At 43.0% G+C, this 21,622-nt stretch overlaps 1 protein-coding gene across 1 annotated transcript; it reads right to left on the bottom strand.

The window, feature by feature from the left end:
• Positions 1–1,092: 1,092 nt before the first annotated feature.
• LOC126994457 (uncharacterized) lies at positions 1,093–15,970 on the bottom strand. Its single transcript, XM_050853769.1, has 6 exons — positions 15,849–15,970; positions 11,480–11,590; positions 5,936–6,260; positions 5,349–5,551; positions 1,968–2,154; positions 1,093–1,736 (listed from the first exon to the last, which is right to left on the bottom strand). The coding sequence occupies exons 4-6, from the start codon at positions 5,385–5,387 to the stop codon at positions 1,252–1,254; spliced, it is 711 nt and encodes a 236-aa protein (XP_050709726.1). The 5' UTR covers positions 5,388–5,551; positions 5,936–6,260; positions 11,480–11,590; positions 15,849–15,970; the 3' UTR covers positions 1,093–1,251.
• Between the last annotated feature and the right edge of the window lie 5,652 nt (positions 15,971–21,622).

The following is a 21,622-nucleotide window of genomic DNA, read 5'->3' on the forward strand; positions in this document are numbered from 1 at the left end:
GAGAACCTCCGGCTTTGGCAGATGTTCCAGGGACACCCCAAGAAGCGGACGACGACGAGGCGCACCAGGAGACAGACGCGCAGGAGGCACCGAGCAGAAGACAGAGACAACGCAGGCGTCCACAGCGATACGACGATTATTATGTTTTTGATTAATTCTCTTATGTTTGTATATAGTTAAGTGTGTGATCGGGACGATCACAATTTAGAGGGGATAGTGTTGTGCTGGAAGCTTCCCCGGCGTCTATGGGCCTCTAGAAGGCTCCGGGAAGAACGAGCAGGGCGGGGAGCAAAGCCTCGTCCGCGCCCGTGGCGCGGCCAGACGCCAGGCGGGAAGTGTTGCCAGCTCGCATATATTTTTGCTACATGTTCTTGTATGATCTAAAATATACTGTAACATTCTAGACTGTACTGTTCTGGATATATATAGGAGAAGAGGGCGAGAGAGTCCCAGTCCCAGTCATAGTAAGCTAGTGGTAAGTGAAGAGTCCGAGTGAAGTGTACTACTAAGGAAGAATATTAAACTACAGAAGCTGTGTAAAGTGTTTACATATCTCCCTCCCACGGAGTCTCCTGACGGCGACACGGAACCCAAGTACACGTCCGGCATAACATTATCTAATACACGTGGCCCATATTCTCAAACATTTCGAGGCTCACACACCCACATGTGATAAGGCTTTGGTAGAGGCTGGGTTAGTATTTTTATGGGCAGTTTTATGAGCCAAGTGATAGTTTTAATTTAACACTGGATGAGTACCTAATACACGTGGAACATATTCTCAAACATTTCGAGGCTCACACACCTAATTTGTTAAGGCTGTGGTAGAGTTTGTGGTAGTATTTCCATGGGTAGTTTCACGAGCCTAGTTATAGTTTGACAAGGCTTCTATACCAGGAATGTTAGAGAACACACTTAAGAACGCGATTAATCTCCTTTGGGGCCTTGAGAAATATTTGTTGCGGGAGCCGAAAGCGTCTGAGAATACGGAGTCATTACGGACCTTGACTTGTTGAATGAGGAAGTTGGCGTGCAGTCAGTGTTACCTTGGAGTTGGAAAGAAGGGTTGTTGTTGTTTGTTTGATAAATTTATTGCGCATTAGCGTCAGACAAAACAATTTTTAGCAAATGCATCAGGTTTAACTATAGACAATGGACACACACACACACACTAAAACAGGAAGCAAGTTGATGTAATATACAGATAAGTCAAAAATTTAGAGGGACTAGTGCCACGTAGGGCACATAACATTAGGAGAATCCACCAAAACGAGGGTGGCGCACCAGGATTGTGTCGAGGAAGTCGTGGTTCAGGAGGTGGCGGCAGACAGCATCCAACGGCTGTCCCTGTGGTAGCAAACCACGAACAGTGGGGCAGGCCAGGCAGTAATGTTCGATGGTGTTCGACATCGGTGAGCAGCACAGGCGACATTTCGTAAATACAGGCTCCCCCTCCACCCCGGCGACCTGCCACGGTGGACGGTAGCCCAGCTGCAGACGTGCGGAGACAACATTATGTCTCCGAACCGTGAGGCCCCGGCGTCGGTAGGAGTATTTGTGGCGGCAGACAGACTCGTAGTGGTTGATGGTGACGCTGTGGGGCCTCTCTGCATCCCTACGACGCCGTGCAGGAAGGAAGGCGGCGGAGCGGACTCTGGAGAGATGGCAGGGCAGGGAGAGGGGGCGTCCATCACCACATGGAGGCAGACGGCAGGCTTCCTTCGCTAGGCGGTTAGCTGTGGCATTGTGATATAGACCCACATGAGATGGCACCCATAAAAATTTGACACACAACTGACGATCATTCATTAAAGATAGAAAGGACAGGATCTGTTGAACGACTTGCGGGTGGGTGGGCAGAACAGCAGACAGGGACTGAAGGGCAGGCTTTGAATCACAAATAATGGCAGCATTTACTCCCCTTTGACAAATGAGGCTGACGGCATCTAATATGGCATATAGCTCACACAATGTGGATCTGGAGTGGTCACGGAGGCGACGGCCAACCCAACCCCCAGGAGGAGGCTCCAAGTCAGGTGAGAAGACTGCGCAACCAGCCACACCGTCCGGTTGCAGTGACCCGTCAGTGTAGAGGCAGTGTGGAGCTGTGATGGAGGACGTCACTGTTGCTATGTGTTCCAGGGCCAACTGCAGCTGTAAGGGAGGCGGGTCAGACTTGGATGCTGGAGTTAGGCTTACCTTTGGCGTTGGCAACAACCACGGGGGCGGGCCTGGGGGCACGTCAGCAGCAGGAATATCCAAATCAAGACTGCGCATCAAGGAAGAGACAGACCGAATAAGAGCGCGACCAGCGGGCAATATAGGAGGAACAGGTCGAGCGGGTCCAAGCGACATCCTGATCAGCTGCGAGTAGTGGGGCGAGAGATGTGGGAAATGGAGGCACTTAACAGTGAGGCGAGTGACATTAGAATAAATTCTCTCGACCAAGGGTGGAAGACGTAGCTCGCATTGCATATTTACAATTCCGGTAGACATGGGACACCCAAGAATGACTCTCATCGCTCTGTTCTGAAATTTTTCTAAGGGCTCTAAAGTAGTTTGGGGAAGTTGTACCAAGGCAGGGGAGAGGTAATTAACAACAGAGCGAATGAAAGTAATATATATGGTCCTGGCCACAGGAATGGAGATGCCCGAAGAGTTGTTAGTGAGCCACTGGAGAGGTTGAAGCCGTCTCTGGAGGCGATCTAGCAAGTCACGGATGAGAGGATGGGCCTGGCGCCAGCCCGGCAGGAAAATTGTTGAGATCTTGACAGGTGTGCCAAGGTAACAGTACTGGGTGCACAAGGGAATGACAGTCCCTCCAACGGTGAAGTCTGGCAGAGCAGCAGGAGGTCGGCAGGAGAATATCCTGCTCTTATCAGGAGAGACAACGATACCACAGTTAGAGGAGGACACGGAGAAGGAGGCAAGAAACAGCTGAAGATCCCTTGGTGAAGTGGAATTAAAAATTATATCATCAGCGTAACATGTAATTGTAATACCAGGAATGTCAGGTAGAGAAGTGAGTAGCCGATGCATCAAAATATTAAACAAAAACGGACCTAGAACACCCCCTTGAGGCGTACCAAGGAGAAAACTTCTCGAATGACTGTATGCACCACTGAAGAACACACGGGAGGTCCTGTTACTGAGGTACCCCCTAATCCACCTTAGGAGCCAACCAGATGGATAAGCATTAAAGAAAATGGATATGAGAACAGACAAGTAGATGACACAATAAAGGCAACTGAAATCATGAAGGGGCAACTGTCAGGACACTTGTGTAGGGAAAGAGACAATAGATGGGCAAAAAGTGATTGATTAGAAAGGAAATGGAAAGACCCAAGGGGATGCAATTCAATAGTTGGTGTAATGAAATTATGTAATTCTACAAGGGTTAAACTGCCCACACACGCAGAGGACTGGCGTCACGATTCAGTGAGGACAATCATTTGTGGACAAGCCTTAAGGCTTGGCATCATAGACGAAACCCCACACACACTGACAATTGGCATTAAGGATTGGCATGTGGACAAATATCAAAGCTCCAGTCGGCTGTTTTTTTTTTTTTTTTTTTAACTTCTCGGCCTATTGCACAGGTAGGCTTCTTCCAGTGGGTCCTGATGGTCAGGCCAGCCCGTTCTGGCACAGGCGAGTGTTTATAATGGCGCCATCTTGCATTGGCTCATGCTGCCCTCCCGGAGCTCATCTTTAATCCTAGAATCTAGATAGAGTCCGGGTTGATAGGTGGTCTTCTGAACAGCATGTGGGTAGTTTTAAGCCACTCAGAAAAATTCTTGCTATCTGTTCATATACCACCTATATTATGTCGCCAATATCCTGATATATATATATATATATATATATATATATATATATATATATATATATATATATATATATATATATATATATATATATATATATATATATATATATATATATATATATATATATATATATATATATATATATATATATATATATATATATATATATATATATATATATATATATATATATATATATATATATATATAATATATAATATATATATATATATATATATATATATATATATATATATATATATATATATCTCTAGGCTCAGCAGGTGAGGTTGTCATGGCAGAGCCTAGGACACTACCCCCTTCGCACCCACCCCGTCGGCGCACACGAGGGATGAGGTGAAAAGTTTATATAAAAAGTTTTGTGCTTCACTTATTTCACGTTTTATGAAAAATCTGTATACACCATCGTGTTCAGGAGGCTTTTCTCTATAAAATGGAATTGTTTATTTTAGTACTCAATTCATTGCCGCTGCAAATGGTAGCAATATGTAAAAGGTGTTATAAACATTGCGGAGTGATTCTTTAACTTCAGCTCGTCACTATTTATTTAGTTTCTGTTTCATTGAGTTTTCACAAACATATTCGGGTTCTGCAATGACCGCTGCATTTAACCTGGTAGCAGCGACGGGCCAAATTTGTGGCTTTACTGTGTAGTAGCGACGGGCCAAATTTGTGCCATGATATAAACCTCCCAAAATAGATGATACATAAACTGATCACATATGTGTTGATATTTATTATGAAATGGTTTGCGTGAGCGATGATTCTTTCTCATTAGTTTGCTTAGAGGGGCCTTTAACCTAACCTAACCTAACCTAAGAAACATGACCCCCGCAGCTACTGGGTTAACAGTGTTAACCAAAATGTCCTATCTTGTTTATGAGTTGAGTTACAGCAAATAATATAGAAGCATGTCTGTGATATCACTCCTTTTGCCTATCACATGGCCTGAAGTGACTGGCGCGAGCCGTCCCCTACACGCAAAGGATTGGCTTCAATGACTCCAATCCTTTCCTGGCCTCACGTGGATTTATAACCAGACGTAATTCCATGAGGCCGGATAATTCCATCTGACGATTGGAATCAAGAGCCCACACACGGTGAGGATTTTGTGGGGACTGGCCTCTTGACGCCAGCCCACTGTGTGTGTGGGCAGCTTTACTGTACCATCGCCAAAATCAAAGCTGGTAACCTTCATATTGTGAACAGATGCTCTACAGTGACTTTGGTCAATAGAACTCATGGATCATGGCCTCCCCTCCAGCATTGAGCAGCTCCGCACTGATGTTTTGAATACAGCTGCCTTTTCACCCCTCAACCTTGCCACAACCTCTCTGATCTCCAATTAGAGCATCCATTATTTTATATCCATCAGTTAATTGTGAGCTGTCCACTCGAAGGGTCCCCCATGTACAACTGTTTAAAGTTCTCAGCCCAACGAGCCCTCTGCCCATCCATGTCCACAAGGCAACCATTTACTGCTAGAATAGCACTAACCTGAGAGGCAGTCTGAGTGGGGCTCAGTAAGCAGGCCATCAGTCATTTGCATTGAAATAGTCCTCAATGGCCTTAGTGAGACTCCTGACACATGTCTCTGTCTTGGTTGCCTCATGGAGCTCTCGTCCTACATATATTGATTCAGGTTTACAGCAAGCCTGACAGGACTCTGACTCTGGGTGTTCTTCAATGCAAAGGAATTACTGCAATTAAGAAATAACATTAATTCAAAAGACATGGACAAGATGAAAGGCTAAGTATAGCAGAAGAAAACATCTGAAGTAGATATATGATGGCAGAGATGAAAAAATGATGTAATATCTGGCAATATGTCAGTCTAGAATCTAGATGCATAGTTCAAGGATCATCTCACTTCAACTAAGTATACAATGGCCTAACATTGATCTTTATAGATTATAGAACTTTTACAGTAATAGATAACACTACAACAATGTGCACTGTTAGTGCCAGGAGAGGGGTGACTGAATGGGAAGGAAACGCATACTGTGACAACATTTTATCAGCATTTTTTGTTCCCTTGTCAATGTTTTGCTATTTTGATACTAAACCAAATTTAGCCAACTTACCTTCATGCTTTGTTGGAGCTGATGAAACCAAGTAGATCCAATTTTAGCCTTATGCTTTTTTGGAACTATGTCCCTTTTCATTGCTTTTTCTGACATGCAGTGGGACACAAACATGTTTTAATATTTCATGGAAGTTTGCACTAGTTTTAAAACCTATTAATTTCTGTCTCTCTCCACAGTGTCTTTACTGCCCCTTCTACAGCAGCGCACCGCCACTGCCTCCAGCGCCCATGGCCATCCTTCTGTCCTTGCTGGTGTTACTGCTGCTTCAGGTGTCAGTGACTGGCAGAGGCTTCTGCTGACCCAAACTGCACGTCTTCACATTCTGAAGGAAAGAAAAATAGTGCCACTAATGTTGTCGTGAATGTGCCAATGAAGACACATGAGGGAGAAGGAGAGGGAAAGGAGAGAGACAGGACGTACACGTCTTACTCAAACAAGCATCGTCGCTCTCTACACAGTCTCACAGACCCCTCCTGCCACTGTTTTCTGCTGAGCACAGGAGGAAGACACAGGATAACATAGCGTGTGACAATATTAGAGGGAGGGCAGTTTTGATGATGTATTGATTTAGTGATGATAGGTCTATTTTTCCATACTCTGGGATGATAGTTGTAGATAGATTGCTTTATTACACAAACCTATTGTGTATTAAAAATATATATTGTTGCATTGCGTTTGATATTCATAAGTGTTGTTGCCTGCGCATATGTAAGCACAAAAGTATACTACTGCTACCACTACTACTAAAACTGCTACTATAGTCGATTACATTTCATCCGTCCATCCACAAAGTGTGAATTTTGATGAATATGGCATATGCGTATTAATTGTTAGTTCATGACTGTGCAAAAAGATCAACTTGTGATAAATATTTAAACTACTATTTTCAATTATATTGGAATATTTATGTATAAAAAAATAAAAAATAAACACCCTGATATATATATATATATATATATATATATATATATATATATATATATATATATATATATATATATATATATATATATATATATATATATATATATATATTGAGGAGGCGTTGGCTGAGTGGTCAGCATGTGGGCGGCGTCCAGGAAGACGCAAGTCCACATTCTGCCCGTGACCACAAGCTGGGATTTTTCAGTCACTGCCAAGTGGCCTAAGACTATCCACTTGCCGTCCTGAAGTCCACCTATCAACCCGAACTCCAGATTCTCTCTCTTAAAAAGAGGATCAAAGATGAGCTCCACAGGACAGCATGAGCCAAGCAAGATGGCACCACTACAAACACTTGCCTGCACCAGAACAGGCTGGGGCCGACCATTAGGCCCCACCAAGAAAGCCTGCCGGCACCATCGGCTGAACGTCAAAAAAAATATTAATAATAGAATTAATCCCATGCATGCCGATTTGCATCAATAATGCCACACAAGCACACAAAAGACAAGTCAGATCATACTGAAACAAACTGTGGCCTTTCAAAAACTAAAATTCAGCTTATTTCAAGTTCATAACAAGATATTTGACTTTGTAAATTCTGATGATACGAATTTTAATACTTTACTGCATGTAAATCACATGGGTTAAATTATTCAAAATAGCATTGAATATTGGTAAAGGTGATACTGAGCTTTTGTGAATAGTACCTATGGGATTTTCATGCAATAAATAATCAAAACACCTTTCATTTGCTTTTACACAGCTAGATGTCTTTTATGTACCTGAAATGAGGTAACTTGTTGGTATCTGAAAGGCCACAGTTCTTTCAAGTATAATCCGACTGTACTGTTTGATACTGAAGCCTGTCTTTCATGTGCTTGTATGGTATATTATAATCAATGCAAATTGGCATGTTGGAGGTTCATATAAGAATGTGAGAGAGTTTTTGGAATACGTTTACAAATATTCAAATATGTCATTAAAAAAAAATAGCTGAAATATTTATCACAAGTTGATTTTCATGCAACCATGAACTAACATCAAAGCTCATGAATGAGCGGACAGAATGAAACCAACGATACCACCACCTTCACCTGTGAGCGGACAGAATGAAACCAACAATACCACCACCTTCACCTGTGAGCGGACAGAATGAAACCAACAATACCACCACCTTCACCTGTGAGCGGACAGAATGAAACCAACAATACCACCACCTTCACCTGTGAGCGGACAGAATGAAACCAACAATACCACCACCTTCACCTGTGAGCGGACAGAATGAAACCAACAATACCACCACCTTCACCTGTGAGCGGACAGAATGAAACCAACAATACCACCACCTTCACCTGTGCTTGTGCTAGAAACTATTCTAGCGCAACAGTCACTATTACGACTTATCATAATTACTATTACAACAACTGCAGCTACTAGCTATTGCTACAACTGCTACTCTTACTACACCTGACATTCTTACAACTTAATCTTGCCAGCAATACAATTTTTTTCTTTACTACCACTACTGCTTTAAAACTATTACACTAACAAATATTATTACAACATTTACTGGAACTACTGTTGGCTACAATTAACACAACAGCAAGAACAAAAACTATTACCATTACTACCACTACTGCTTTAAAACTATTACACTAACAAATATTATTACAACATTTACTGGAACTATTGTTGGCTACAATTAACACAACAGCAAGAACAAAAACTATTACTATTACTACTACTACTGCTGTGGCAACAACAATAAATACTACTACTATTACTACTAATACAATGTCTACTTCTAAGGCTATTAAGCTATCACTATAGTCTATCAATTTTAACTTTAGCCCTTGGGCATGACTCAAGGATTCCCCACGAGACCGCACTGGTGCCACATAACTCCATTACTCTCCTCAGAGAGTGTCTCTCTCTCTCTCTCTCTCTCTCTCTCTCTCTCTCTCTCTCTCTCTCTCTCTCTCTCTCTCTCTCTCTCTCTCTCTCTCTCTCTCTCTCTCTCTCTCTCTCTCTCTCTCTCTCTCTCTCTCTTTTGCATGGCTGTGCAGGGCGCGAGAGTGAGATCTACTTGAGTTGTCCATTGTGGCGTAACGCTGAATGGTGCGGCCTGGCGCCTGTTGCCAGGTCCGTCAGGTCCGTCGGCAGCACATGAGCCACGTTGCCAAGTGATATGGAAGGTTTACTGAGTTGTTGTCTTTTCCTCTGATCCCAAGCCATTCATAACACCATGCAGTCGTATTATGAATGTATATATACATATATTCCAGAAATAGATAACGTACAGACTAACAGTGAAACAGATCACCATGCGCAGGTCATCGCTAGATCTGTAAACAATGGGAGTTTCCCCGGGCCAAGCCACAGGGCTCAAGTAAGAGTCGCTGGACTATAATGCCACCACTTCTCTTACTATGACTGTCATCATTACATGCTGAAAACTATGGCTTCCAGAATCACCAGCATGAACACTGGTTTACTGTCTTGGCGTGACTGTCGTGGCAACTATCTCTTCTTTTGCTTTTGATTTTCTCTTCACCTTCGTCTTTTCTTACTTTGCAGTGTTTCCTGATCCATCGCAGTAAGGGAGAGAGTGAGAGAGTGCGCTCACATGCGGGTCAGAGAGAGATTATGCTCACTGTATCAGTGAATATTGTTTAAGAGTATGCATAGATTTGTATAATAAGACTTAAGTTGTCATATCTAATCATTAGAATTATACATAGTTATTAAGTCCCCTTGGATTGTGGTGTGTTTGTGGTTCATTTTTTTGTATGTTTATAAAGATTTTTAAGTATAAGTAAATATTTATATCCGTTTCAGTCTCCAAGTCTATTCATTCAAATACGTTTTGTTGTACGCTAGTAATGTATATATAACAGTTGTCTTGTTTTGTGAGGTTTTCAACTAAAAACATTTCTTGAATTGTATAATCCAAAACTGCTAATTTGAATTCAGTGAGATGCTTGTTTAACATATCAATTTTGTAAGCTAAATGAGATTACGTATATAATATATACCATTACTTTAATTTTGTATTAGCCATGTTTGATATTCCTTATTTACTAAAAGTTTATCCATGATATTCGTTATTTCACAAAACTGAGTTACACAATGCAGGTTTGCTATTTAAGTATTAATAGTTTACAATGGAGTACATATAGAAATAAACATTGACGTCAAGAGGCTGAGTAGTCTACAAATGACTGCTTCTAGGAATAAGTAAATTCAACTTTGCCTTTCCTTCCCACTCAAATGTATTCATACCTCCCTTTGTGACTGTCATATATTTTCATAAATGCCATGACTGCCTGGTTTGTTCCACTCAGCCACTACCATATTTCTTATCAGGTTCTCCTGACCTGAACCATTTCTGCAGGGCTCAACATCTGTTTTCCTGTGCAGATACTTAATCAAAATCATCACTGTCAAGGCTTTCTACCTGTGTGAATACTTTAATGAGGTCACCTCACAACCTGTGCCTTTCCTTCTAAAGGAAACCTAGCTACTTTAATATTTCCCTGTATGATAAGTTTTTGAGTAAACATGGACCATTATCTCAACACTCTAAGACCTGTAATAAGGAAACCAGAATGGAGGACTTTTTGAATTCCATGCAAGTAGGGGCCAGCACTGTGCCATCTGGTGTCTCAGCACGGTGGTGGAAATACAACACCTCTCATGTCCCTCTTTAAAATGGCTGAGAGGTTGGGCACATGCTACAATATTTCAGTAAAATACAATTGAAAATATAGCAAATAAGAAACTGTTGGTCACCTTAATTGCTTTATTTTTTTGCATAATAAAAAAAAAATCAAGCCATTGTAGGGAAAACTTTGCAACTCCAGTTGCTTCTTGACACCCTCTTATCAAGCTGATAATGGTAACATCAGGCTTCAGCAAGGATTTCTTCTCTGCTATAATTTTGGATCTATATTTATATTTTCATACAAAATCATTTGAATTTTATTGAAATATTGTAGTAATTTTCCTCACAGCCCTTGCAGAGAAGAAAATGAGGGGTGTTGCTTTTCCGTCTCCTTCCGCCAAGGGACTGGGTACAGTTGTGACCCCGGACAAAATTCAGTTAAAACGCCCTCATTGAAATGAAACATCAAGGTGAGGCTTGGCCAATGCCAAATAAAATATGAAACTAGCTACTTTCTTTATCAATTCTATGTAGAATTTTAAAGAAACAATTTATTAGGCCAGTTACTAGTAATAATGCAATCGTTTCTGGGTTAAAGCCGGAACACTCAAGCAAGCCTGATTCTCTTCACCGTTGGAATGATCTAAATTCTAGATTTACCTAATGTGTAATTGTCATGGGATATACCACCATTCATCATGCTACTATTGTCTATTACAGATCAATTGGCCATTTATTGGAGCAATTATATAGTCCAAGTTCCCCATTCAATACCCCGGGATCATGGTTCATCTAATTGATAAACCAATTTTTTTATCTTCAGCAGACCAAGTACATAATGTATATACATGCCACATTTAAATCTATTTCTATGTAACAGATCAACTTAAAAATGGGCTCTTAACTGATCCATGAAGGGCACTGCTTTTTGTGCAAAATTTGACATTTTTTACCTGAACTCTGCAGGCTGTTGCTGGGCCACACCTTGGTACATCAGTAAATTTTGCCCTCACTATCATGGACTTCATTTTTCACTTTTTGTCTCTTCACACAGTTCCACACACCTGTGGGGAATAATGTAAGATTAGTAAAGCATAACTCAACACTTAATTAATACTGTTATGCGGTGAGCCATGAACCCAGGCATCACTGATGGCATAACTTGTGATTATATTGTTACATACTTAGGCTGTGATGACTAAGGTTTATACATATGAAATGCACATCGTGTAAATGTGGTTATTATTCTAGTTTGAACTGAATGATGTAGCAATGCAGTTTTTCTGTACAACTTATTTGAAGTATACCCAAAATACCTCTTTGAAAATGAAAACAAAAAATTATTGGTACAAACTGGAATTTTTCTGATCACAAAAACATATATGCTGTTGACAGGTTTGGTAAGTTTGAATGCAGTGCAACTTTACGTGAGCAGTAATGATCAACATTACATGAAATAAATAACAAAAATATAGAGGAAAAAGGTCACTCCTCCCTCTACAAAATCCTGCTTGCACCCACTGAGCCATCACCCACCACAAAGCAGCCACTTCATAAACTGAGCTGACTTGAAGCTGTAGTGGATTCACATGAGGGTGAAGAGTACCATTATCCAAAATGTTCCCTTTTCTGGTCCCTCACTAGTGACAAGGTAACCCAAAATTTCTGCATTTTAGTATTGCTTTTAACAGTCTCTAATCTGAATACTGTTTTGTAAATTTATAGGTTTCTTGCAGCTATTGTGTAGTGATCAGCTGCCTGGTGTGGAAAGCCCTCCAAACCCACCTAGCAAGTGTAGTACTGCACCTCTTTGGCAGACTTAGTAGAAGGGTTGTTTCCCATCTGGCCTATTGCAGGTTTGATGCCTGGCCCCAGAACCATTCGTTTCAGGGCCGTAATTATGGTAAATTCTGGGGGGGAACTAGAGGGCATCATAGGTTCATGAGTGTAGGGGGGTAGGGTGGTGAGCAAAGCGAGCATGTACAGCTGGGTGAATTTTTTGGAAAATTAAGCATTTCTAGGAAAACACTGGGGGGCTATACCCCCGTAGCCCCACCAGAAAATATGGCCCTATGTTTCCCCCTTCCTGGGTTTGTATCAATTTCTTGTGTGTTTCGTGATATGCGAGGTCGTGTGCATGTACGGGAAAGTGGAATTCTGGCCAATACAAGTGGTGGCTAAAGCAGTAAAAGAGTCTCCTGTGTTCTGTTGTGCCTCCCCTGTGCTGGGAGCAGAATGATGGATGCCCACTCTTTCCAAAGGGTTCATGGCAAACAGAAGTTTTAGCAGGCAACACACAAATTGGTCTAATGGAAAGGGAGCCGTGTAGTGATCCGCCTGGTGTGGAAAGCCTCCCAAACCCACTTAGCCAGCAGGGTAGATACCTCTTTGACCAACTTAGTGGATGAGTGCTTCCTCGTCTATAGCTGGTCGTGGGTTCAATCCCTGGTGCTGGAAAATTTGTTTCTCCCTTTTCAGGTCTGGATAAATTTCTCGTGCAGCTTGTGACACGCAGAGGTTGTGTGGATGTACAGGAACGTGGAACTCTGAGCAGTACAATGTCACGAATGTCTCATAATTCAACTTACTTATGTTTGTTTTGAAGGACTGTGGCCAGGTGTGAAAATCAAGGATGTTTTGAAGGACAGTGGCCAGGTGTGAAAATCAAGGATGTTTTGAAGGACTGTGGCCAGGTGTGAAAATCAAGGATGTTTTGAAGGACAGTGGCCAGGTGTGAAAATCAAGGATGTTTTGAAGGACAGTGGCCAGGTGTGAAAATCAAGGATGTTTTGAAGGACTGTGGCCAGGTGTGAACATCAAGGATGTTTTGAAGGACTGTGGCCAGGTGTGAAAATCAAGGATGTTTTGAAGGACAGTGGCCAGGTGAGAATCAAGGCTGTTTTGAAGGACAGTGGCCAGGTGTGAAAATCAAGGATGTTTTGAAGGACTGTGGCCAGGTGTGAAAATCAAGGATGTTTTGAAGGACAGTGGCCAGGTGTGAAAATCAAGGATGTTTTGAAGGACAGTGGCCAGGTGTGAAAATCAAGGATGTTTTGAAGGACTGTGGCCAGGTGTGAAAATCAAGGATGTTTTGAAGGACTGTGGCCAGGTGTGAAAATCAAGGATGTTTTGAAGGACAGTGGCCAGGTGTGAAAATCAAGGATGTTTTGAAGGACAGTGGCCAGGTGTGAAAATCAAGGATGTTTTGATGGACAGTGGCCAGGTGTAAAATCAAGGATGTTTTGAAGGACTGTGGCCAGGTGTGAAAATCAAGGATGTTTTGAAGGACAGTGGCCAGGTGTGAAAATCAAGGATGTTTTGATGGACTGTGGCCAGGTGTGAAAATCAAGGATGTTTTGAAGGACTGTGGCCAGGTGTGAAAATCAAGGATGTTTTGATGGACAGTGGCCAGGTGTGAAGGTCAAGGATGTTTTGATGGACTGTGGCCAGGTGTAAAAATCAAGGATGTTTTGATGGACAGTGGCCAGGTGTGAAAGTCAAGGATGTTTTGATGGACTGTGGCCAGGTGTGAAAATCAAGGATGGTTTGAGGGACTGTGGCCAGGTGTGAAATTCAGGATGTTTTGAAGGACAGTGGCCAGGTGTGAAAATCAAGGATGTTTTGAAGGACTGTGGCCAGGTGTGAAAATCAAGGATGTTTTGATGGACAGTAGCCAGGTGTGAAAATCAAGGATGTTTTGATGGACAGTGGCCAGGTGTGAAAATCAAGGATGTTTTGATGGACAGTGGCCAGGTGTGAAGGTCAAGGATGTTTTGATGGACTGTGGCCAGGTGTGAAAATCAAGGATGTTTTGATGGACTGTGGCCAGGTGTGAAAATCAAGGATGTTTTGATGGACAGTGGCAAGTGTGAAAATCAAGGATGTTTTGAAGGACTGTGGCCAGGTGTGAAAATCAAGGATGTTTTGAAGGACTGTGGCCAGGTGTGAAAATCAAGGATGTTTTGAAGAACAGTGGCCAGGGGGTGTAAGGTCGAGGATTGCTAATTTTTGGGGCTATATACTCAGCCTATTATGATCATCCACCAGATTAGGATATGTGTTTTAGGAATATAGACCCATATATTTTACATAAGGTTAGTTTTACTCACATCAGTAAGTGGCCTCATGTGTTCTACAAATCAAACAACAGGGGCATAGGCTGAGGGGTGCGTCACCTCGCCCACCCTATGACACACAAGGGTTTCTCCAGGCAAGTCTCCATGCAGGCCTCCTTACCATCCTAAGTAGCCTACCTATCTTATGGCAGAATTTATCAACTTCCTCGAGCCATGAATTTTGTGAGTGTCTCCATAAAGTGGGGTAAGCTGATGGAACAGCTAACTTGGCTTGGCAGGGAAGGAGCTGTATATCATGCTGAGGTAACTGATGGAACAGCTAACTAGGCTTGGCTGGGAAGGGGCTGTATATCATGCTGAGGTAACTGATGGAACAGCTAACTTGGCTTGGCTGGGAAGGGGCTGTATATTATGCTGAGGAAACTGATGGAACAGCTAACTAGGCTTGGCTGGGAAGGGGCTGTATCATGCTGAGAAACTGATGGAACAGCTAACTTGGCTGGGAAGGGCTGTATATCATGCTGAGGAAACTGATGGAACAGCTAACGTGGCTTGGCTGGGAAGGGCTGTATATTATGCTGAGGAAACTGATGGAACAGCTAACTGGCTTGGCTGGGAAGGGGCTGTATATTATGCTGAGGAAACTGATGGAACAGCTAACTTGGCTTGGCTGGGAAGGGACTGTATATTATGCTGAGGAAACTGATGGAACAGCTAACTTGGCTTGGCTGGGAAGGGGCAGTATATCATGCTGAGGAAACTGATGGAACAGCTAACTTGGCTTGGCTGGGAAGGGGCTGTATATTATGCTGAGGAAACTGATGGAACAGCTAACTTGGCTTGGCTGGGAAGGGGCAGTATATCATGCTGAGGAAACTGATGGAACAGCTAACTTGGCTTGGCTGGGAAGGAGCTGTATATCATGCTGAGGAAACTGATGGAACAGCTAACTTGGCTTGGCTGGGAAGGGGCTGTATCATGCTGAGGTAACTGATGGAACAGCTAACTTGGCTTGGCTGGGAAGGGGCTGTATCATGCTGAGGAAACTGATGGAACAGCTAATTTGGCTTGGCTGGGAAGGGGCTGTATCATGTGAGGAAACTGAAGGAATAGCTAACTTGGATGGGGAGGGAGTCATGTTAAGGGAAGTAAGTCGATGGAACAGCTATAGCTTGTCTGGGGTGAGAGTTATGTCACACTCATTAAGTCAGCCGAGTTTGTTTGAACTTATAAAGTTGTAACTCACCAGCTGCAGTTGCCACAGAACAAGGGCACCACTGGCCATCCTGCATAACCTATGACAGGCACTGAACAGACAGCGCGGCAATGACCACTTGGTGCTGGGGTGCCATCGAACCTGCCGGGAAAATGTAGAGTGAAACACATTACATCTATGCATTGATTTCGGTAAAGATTCGTATTAGGTCCGTGCCAGTATCTCATAATCTACTTTATGAAACATCAGTATATCTTCATATATCTTTTCTACAAACCTTCAACAGTCATGGAAACGCTTTGAAAATCCAATTCAAGGACTTTTTACTCTTGGAAAGCGCGTCGCCTCCTCTGGTGCTGGCCGCGGCGAAGCTGCAGCCGGCGCTGCCGCAATATAGCTCGCAGAGGGATTAGGGTCAGAGCATATTTAAACTACTCCAACCGAACTTTACAGCCTACTAACGGGGGCTGCGCCCCTCGACCCCCTTCTAACCAGGGGCATAGCCCCTGACCCCCCTCATGTATATGTGACCTATTTCAGCGAGGAGGTATTTCTCGCAACACCTGCTGCAGCGTCGCCGCGGCCAGCACCAGAGGAGGCGACGCGCTTTCGTAAACATTATCCCCTATTTTCAAGAGTAAAAAAAAAGTCCTTGAATTGGATTTTCAAAGCGTTTCCATGACTGTTGAAGGTTTGTAGAAAAGATATATGAAGAGATACTGATGTTTCATAAGGTAGGTAATGAGATACTGGCACGGACCTAAAACGATCTTAACCTTGATTTCTATATATTTCAAGGTCGAGGAGGCAGCCCAGGAATAATATAATCAAAGGACCAGTGACTGTGCCTCACCTCACCACGCGCTCCCCAACCTGCCACTACTGTACCACTATTACCCGGACAAAGTAAAAGTAGGAACAAACTTTGATACGTATAGTTTCCACACTCGCTTATCTGATGTGCTATATAATTTTCAAGACTGAACACAAGTCCTGAACACTGCTCATGGCACACTTCCAGTCTGTATAGCCACCATTGCAGCTTTCCCGGATATCAACTTGCAGACTGCCAGCAGTTTTTTTGCCCATTTGACCTTTTCCACTGTATATTCTTGTCGTGCTGTTAAATGGATGGGCCAACCAGGTGAGCCTGCTGTGCTAGAAAATCTCACGCTTGAAGTTCATATTAGCAGTTAGAGTCCTTGTAGCACCTATATGTTTTTTCATTTTAGTAGCTTTTAGTACTTGAGGACAGACGCGTTGATGGCACAGAGATTCATAAATATTTTGGTATTATTAACAGAGTTCCTCCTACTTACCCATAGCTGGGCGTTATTGCTATAAGTTATCGCGATACTTTATCGCTGATAACAAAATCGGGTTATCGGCCATCCATTACTTATTTAAATATATATCGGTATCTTTTTTCCGCCTCTCAGAATAAAAAAAACATTGTTTCCTCCCTACTGCGCATGCGTGGCCGGGCGCCCAGTGTTGTATGGAAAAACTTGGGTATGAAATATCTTCGGTGAAGAGATTTCATATTTAGATTATCAATATTAAAACATTAGGTTATTTTTTATGTTAGACTCAAAAATCAATATATCAAAGAGTAAAATCATTTAAATTTGCCCAAAAAAGTGCCTATTCACTGCTTCAAATTTGATATTCCATATTCGTTTGTGAGCATGCCATGGTATTGAAGGCACACGGTGTTGTGTTATTTAGAGTCCCATCGTCAAAAGCTGGCGCTTTTATTTACAAACACTGGTCTCTTAGAACTGCGCATGTTCAGACCAGTAAGCGTAGCCCTGTACAGTTTCACAAAGCTTTTTAACACATTAAGAGTTACTGGAAGGCTGAATCACACATACAGTACCATCATCTTCACCTTTTCTAAAACGACTCTCTGTACATATAAATACAACTCGTACAGTACGTGTCGTTCTAGAAACAGCGAGGATGGTGGTAGTGGTGCTGTATGTCTGATTCAGCTTCTTCCAGCAACTCTTAATTAAAAAGCTTTGTGAGGTAATAGGTCTACGCTGGTCTGAGCATGCGCAGTTCACGAGAGACCAGGTATGGTAAACAAAAAGCCAGCTTGACGGTGAGGACGCCAACAACAATGACATTCAAACGTTCTAATATTACTGTCCATATGTACGTGTCAACGTGTGGTTTTCAGGTTTCATAAGTTTTCTAAAATACAGATAATGAAAATTTGAATTCATCTATGTTTTTTATTTGAAATATCAATATAGTATTGTTTTAGCCTATCGGACTTATCGCTAGCTAGTATCGGAATTGTGGATTTATATCGGTTATCGGTTATCGCCTATATTTGTGTCTCCAGTTAACAAATATCGGTTATCACCGATAAGGTTTTTCATTATCAGTTATCGGTTATCGGGAATAAGGTTTTCTGTTATCGTGCCCAGCTATGTACTTACCCAACTTAATCTTTTCACAAGTCATACATGAATTCTATTACCTTCAAACCTCCTGGGAATCCCTGGGAAATAGTGAAAAGATCAAACAAATACTAAAATAGCCGTCATATGTTTGTGGGAACCTGGACGTCCTTAGGTGGCTTAATAATCCACAGCGTCCTGTGGCAGGCACAACTCACAACTCACCACAATAAAAACCCAATAAGAATGCTTCCACACATTGTTGCATTGGCCGCCTGTGGCCATGCAGTCTCCCACACACATTTCATGGCTGAAAATCAAGGATGTTTTGAAGGACTGTGGCCAGGTGTGAAAATCAAGGATGTTTTGAAGGACTGTGGCCAGGTGTGAAAATCAAGGATGTTTTGATGGACAGTGGCCAGGTGTGAAAATCAAGGATGTTTTGATGGACAGTGGCCAGGTGTGAAAATCAAGGATGTTTTGATGGACAGTGGCCAGGTGTGAAAGTCAAGGATGTTTTGATGGACTGTGGCCAGGTGTGAAAATCAAGGATGTTTTGATGGACTGTGGCCAGGTGTGAAAATCAAGGATGTTTTGAAGGACTGTGGCCAGGTGTGAAAATCAAGGATGTTTTGAAGGACTGTGGCCAGGTGTGAAAATCAAGGATGTTTTGATGGACAGTGGCCAGGTGTGAAAATCAAGGATGTTTTGATGGACAGTGGCCAGGTGTGAAAATCAAGGATGTTTTGATGGACAGTGGCCAGGTGTGAAAATCAAGGATGTTTTGATGGACAGTGGCCAGGTGTGAAGGTCAAGGATGTTTTGATGGACTGTGGCCAGGTGTGAAAATCAAGGATGTTTTGATGGACTGTGGCCAGGTGTGAAAATCAAGGATGTTTTGATGGACAGTGGCCAGGTGTGAAAATCAAGGATGTTTTGAAGGACTGTGGCCAGGTGTGAAAATCAAGGATGTTTTGAAGGACTGTGGCCAGGTGTGAAAATCAAGGATGTTTTGAAGAACAGTGGCCAGGGGTGTAAAGGTCGAGGATTGCTGATTTTTGGGGCTATATACTCAGCCTATTATGATCATCCACCAGATTAGGATATGTGTTTTAGGAATATAGACCCATATATTTTACATAAGGTTAGTTTTACTCACATCAGTAAGTGGCCTCATGTGTTCTACAAATCAAACAACAGGGGCATAGGCTGAGGGGTGCGTCACCTCGCCCACCCTATGACACACAAGGGTTTCTCCAGGCAAGTCTCCATGCAGGCCTCCGTACCATCCTAAGTAGCCTACCTATCTTATGGCAGAATTTATCAACTTCCTCGAGCCATGAATTTTGTGAGTGTCTCCATAAAGTGGGGTAAGCTGATGGAACAGCTAACTTGGCTTGGCAGGGAAGGAGCTGTATATCATGCTGAGGTAACTGATGGAACAGCTAACTAGGCTTGGCTGGGAAGGGGCTGTATATCATGCTGAGGTAACTGATGGAACAGCTAACTTGGCTTGGCTGGGAAGGGGCTGTATATTATGCTGAGGAAACTGATGGAACAGCTAACTTGGCTTGGCTGGGAAGGGGCTGTATCATGCTGAGGAAACTGATGGAACAGCTAACTTGGCTGGGAAGGGGCTGTATATCATGCTGAAACTGATGGAACAGCTAACTTGGCTTGGCTGGGAAGGGGCTGTATATTATGCTGAGAAACTGATGGAACAGCTAACTTGGCAGCTGGGAAGGGCTGTATATTATGCTGAGGAAACTGATGGAACAGCTAACTTAGCTTGGCTGGGAAGGGCTGTATATTATGCTGAGGAAACTGATGGAACAGCTAACTTGGCAGCTGGGAAGGGGCTGTATATCATGCTGAGGAAACTGATGGAACAGCTAACTTGGCTTGGCTGGGAAGGGCTGTATATTATGCTGAGGAAACTGATGGAACAGCTAACTTGGCTTGGCTGGGAAGGGCTGTATATTATGCTGAGGAAACTGATGGAACAGCTAACTTGGCTTGGCTGGGAAGGGGCTGTATATTATGCTGAGGAAACTGATGGAACAGCTAACTTGGCTTGGCTGGGAAGGGGCTGTATATTATGCTGAGGAAACTGATGGAACAGCTAACTTGGCTTGGCTGGGAAGGGGCAGTATATAATGCTGAGAAACTGATGGAACAGCTAACTTGGCTTGGCTGGGAAGGGCTGTATATTATGCTGAGAAACTGATGGAACAGCTAACTTGGCTTGGCTGGGAAGGGCTGTATATCATGCTGAGAAACTGATGGAACAGCTAACTTGGCAGCTGGGAAGGAGCTGTATATCATGCTGAGGAAACTGATGGAACAGCTAACTTGGCTTGGCTGGGAAGGGGCTGTATCATGCTGAGGTAACTGATGGAACAGCTAACTTGGCTTGGCTGGGAAGGGGCTGTATCATGCTGAGGTAACTGATGGAACAGCTAACTTGGCTTGGGAAGGGGCTGTATCATGCTGAGGAAACTGATGGAACAGCTAATTTGGCTTGGCTGGGAAGGGGCTGTATCATGTGAGGAAACTGATGGAATAGCTAACTTGGATGGGGAGGGAGTCATGTTAAGGGAAGTAAGTCGATGGAACAGCTATAGCTTGTCTGGGGTGAGAGTTATGTCACACTCATTAAGTCAGCCGAGTTTGTTTGAACTTATAAAGTTGTAACTCACCAGCTGCAGTTGCCACAGAACAAGGGCACCACTGGCCATCCCATAACCTATGACAGGCACTGAACAGACAGCGCGGCAATGACCACTTGGTGCTGGGGTGCCATCGAACCTGCCGGGAAAATGTAGAGTGAAACACACTACATCTATGCATTGATTTCAGTAAAGATTCGTATTAGGTCCGTGCCAGTATCTCATAATCTACTTTATGAAACATCAGTATATCTTCATATCTTTTCTACAAACCTTCAACAGTCATGGAAACGCTTTGAAAATCCAATTCAAGGACTTTTTTACTCTTGAAAATAGGGATAATGTTGAAAGCGCGTCGCCTCCTCTGGTGCTGGCCGCGGCGAAGCTGCAGCCAGCGCAGCCAAATAGCTCGCAGAGGGCTTAGGGTCAGGAGCATATTTAAACTACTCCAACCGAACTTTACAGCCTACTAACGGGGGCTGTGCCCCTCGACCCCCCCCTGGACCCCCTCATGTATGTGACCTATTTCAGCGAGGAGGTATTTCTCGCAACACCTGCTACAGCGTCGCCGCGGCCAGCACCAGAGGAGGCGACGCGCTTTGTAAACATTATCCCTATTTTCAAGAGTAAAAAAAGTCCTTGAATTGGATTTTCAAAGCGTTTCCATGACTGTTGAAGGTTTGTAGAAAAGATATATGAAGAGATACTGATGTTTCATAAGGTA

The sequence above is a fragment of the Eriocheir sinensis genome, unplaced genomic scaffold (genome assembly GCF_024679095.1).
Source record: "Eriocheir sinensis breed Jianghai 21 unplaced genomic scaffold, ASM2467909v1 Scaffold8, whole genome shotgun sequence".
Classification (NCBI taxonomy): Eukaryota; Metazoa; Arthropoda; class Malacostraca; order Decapoda; family Varunidae; genus Eriocheir; species Eriocheir sinensis.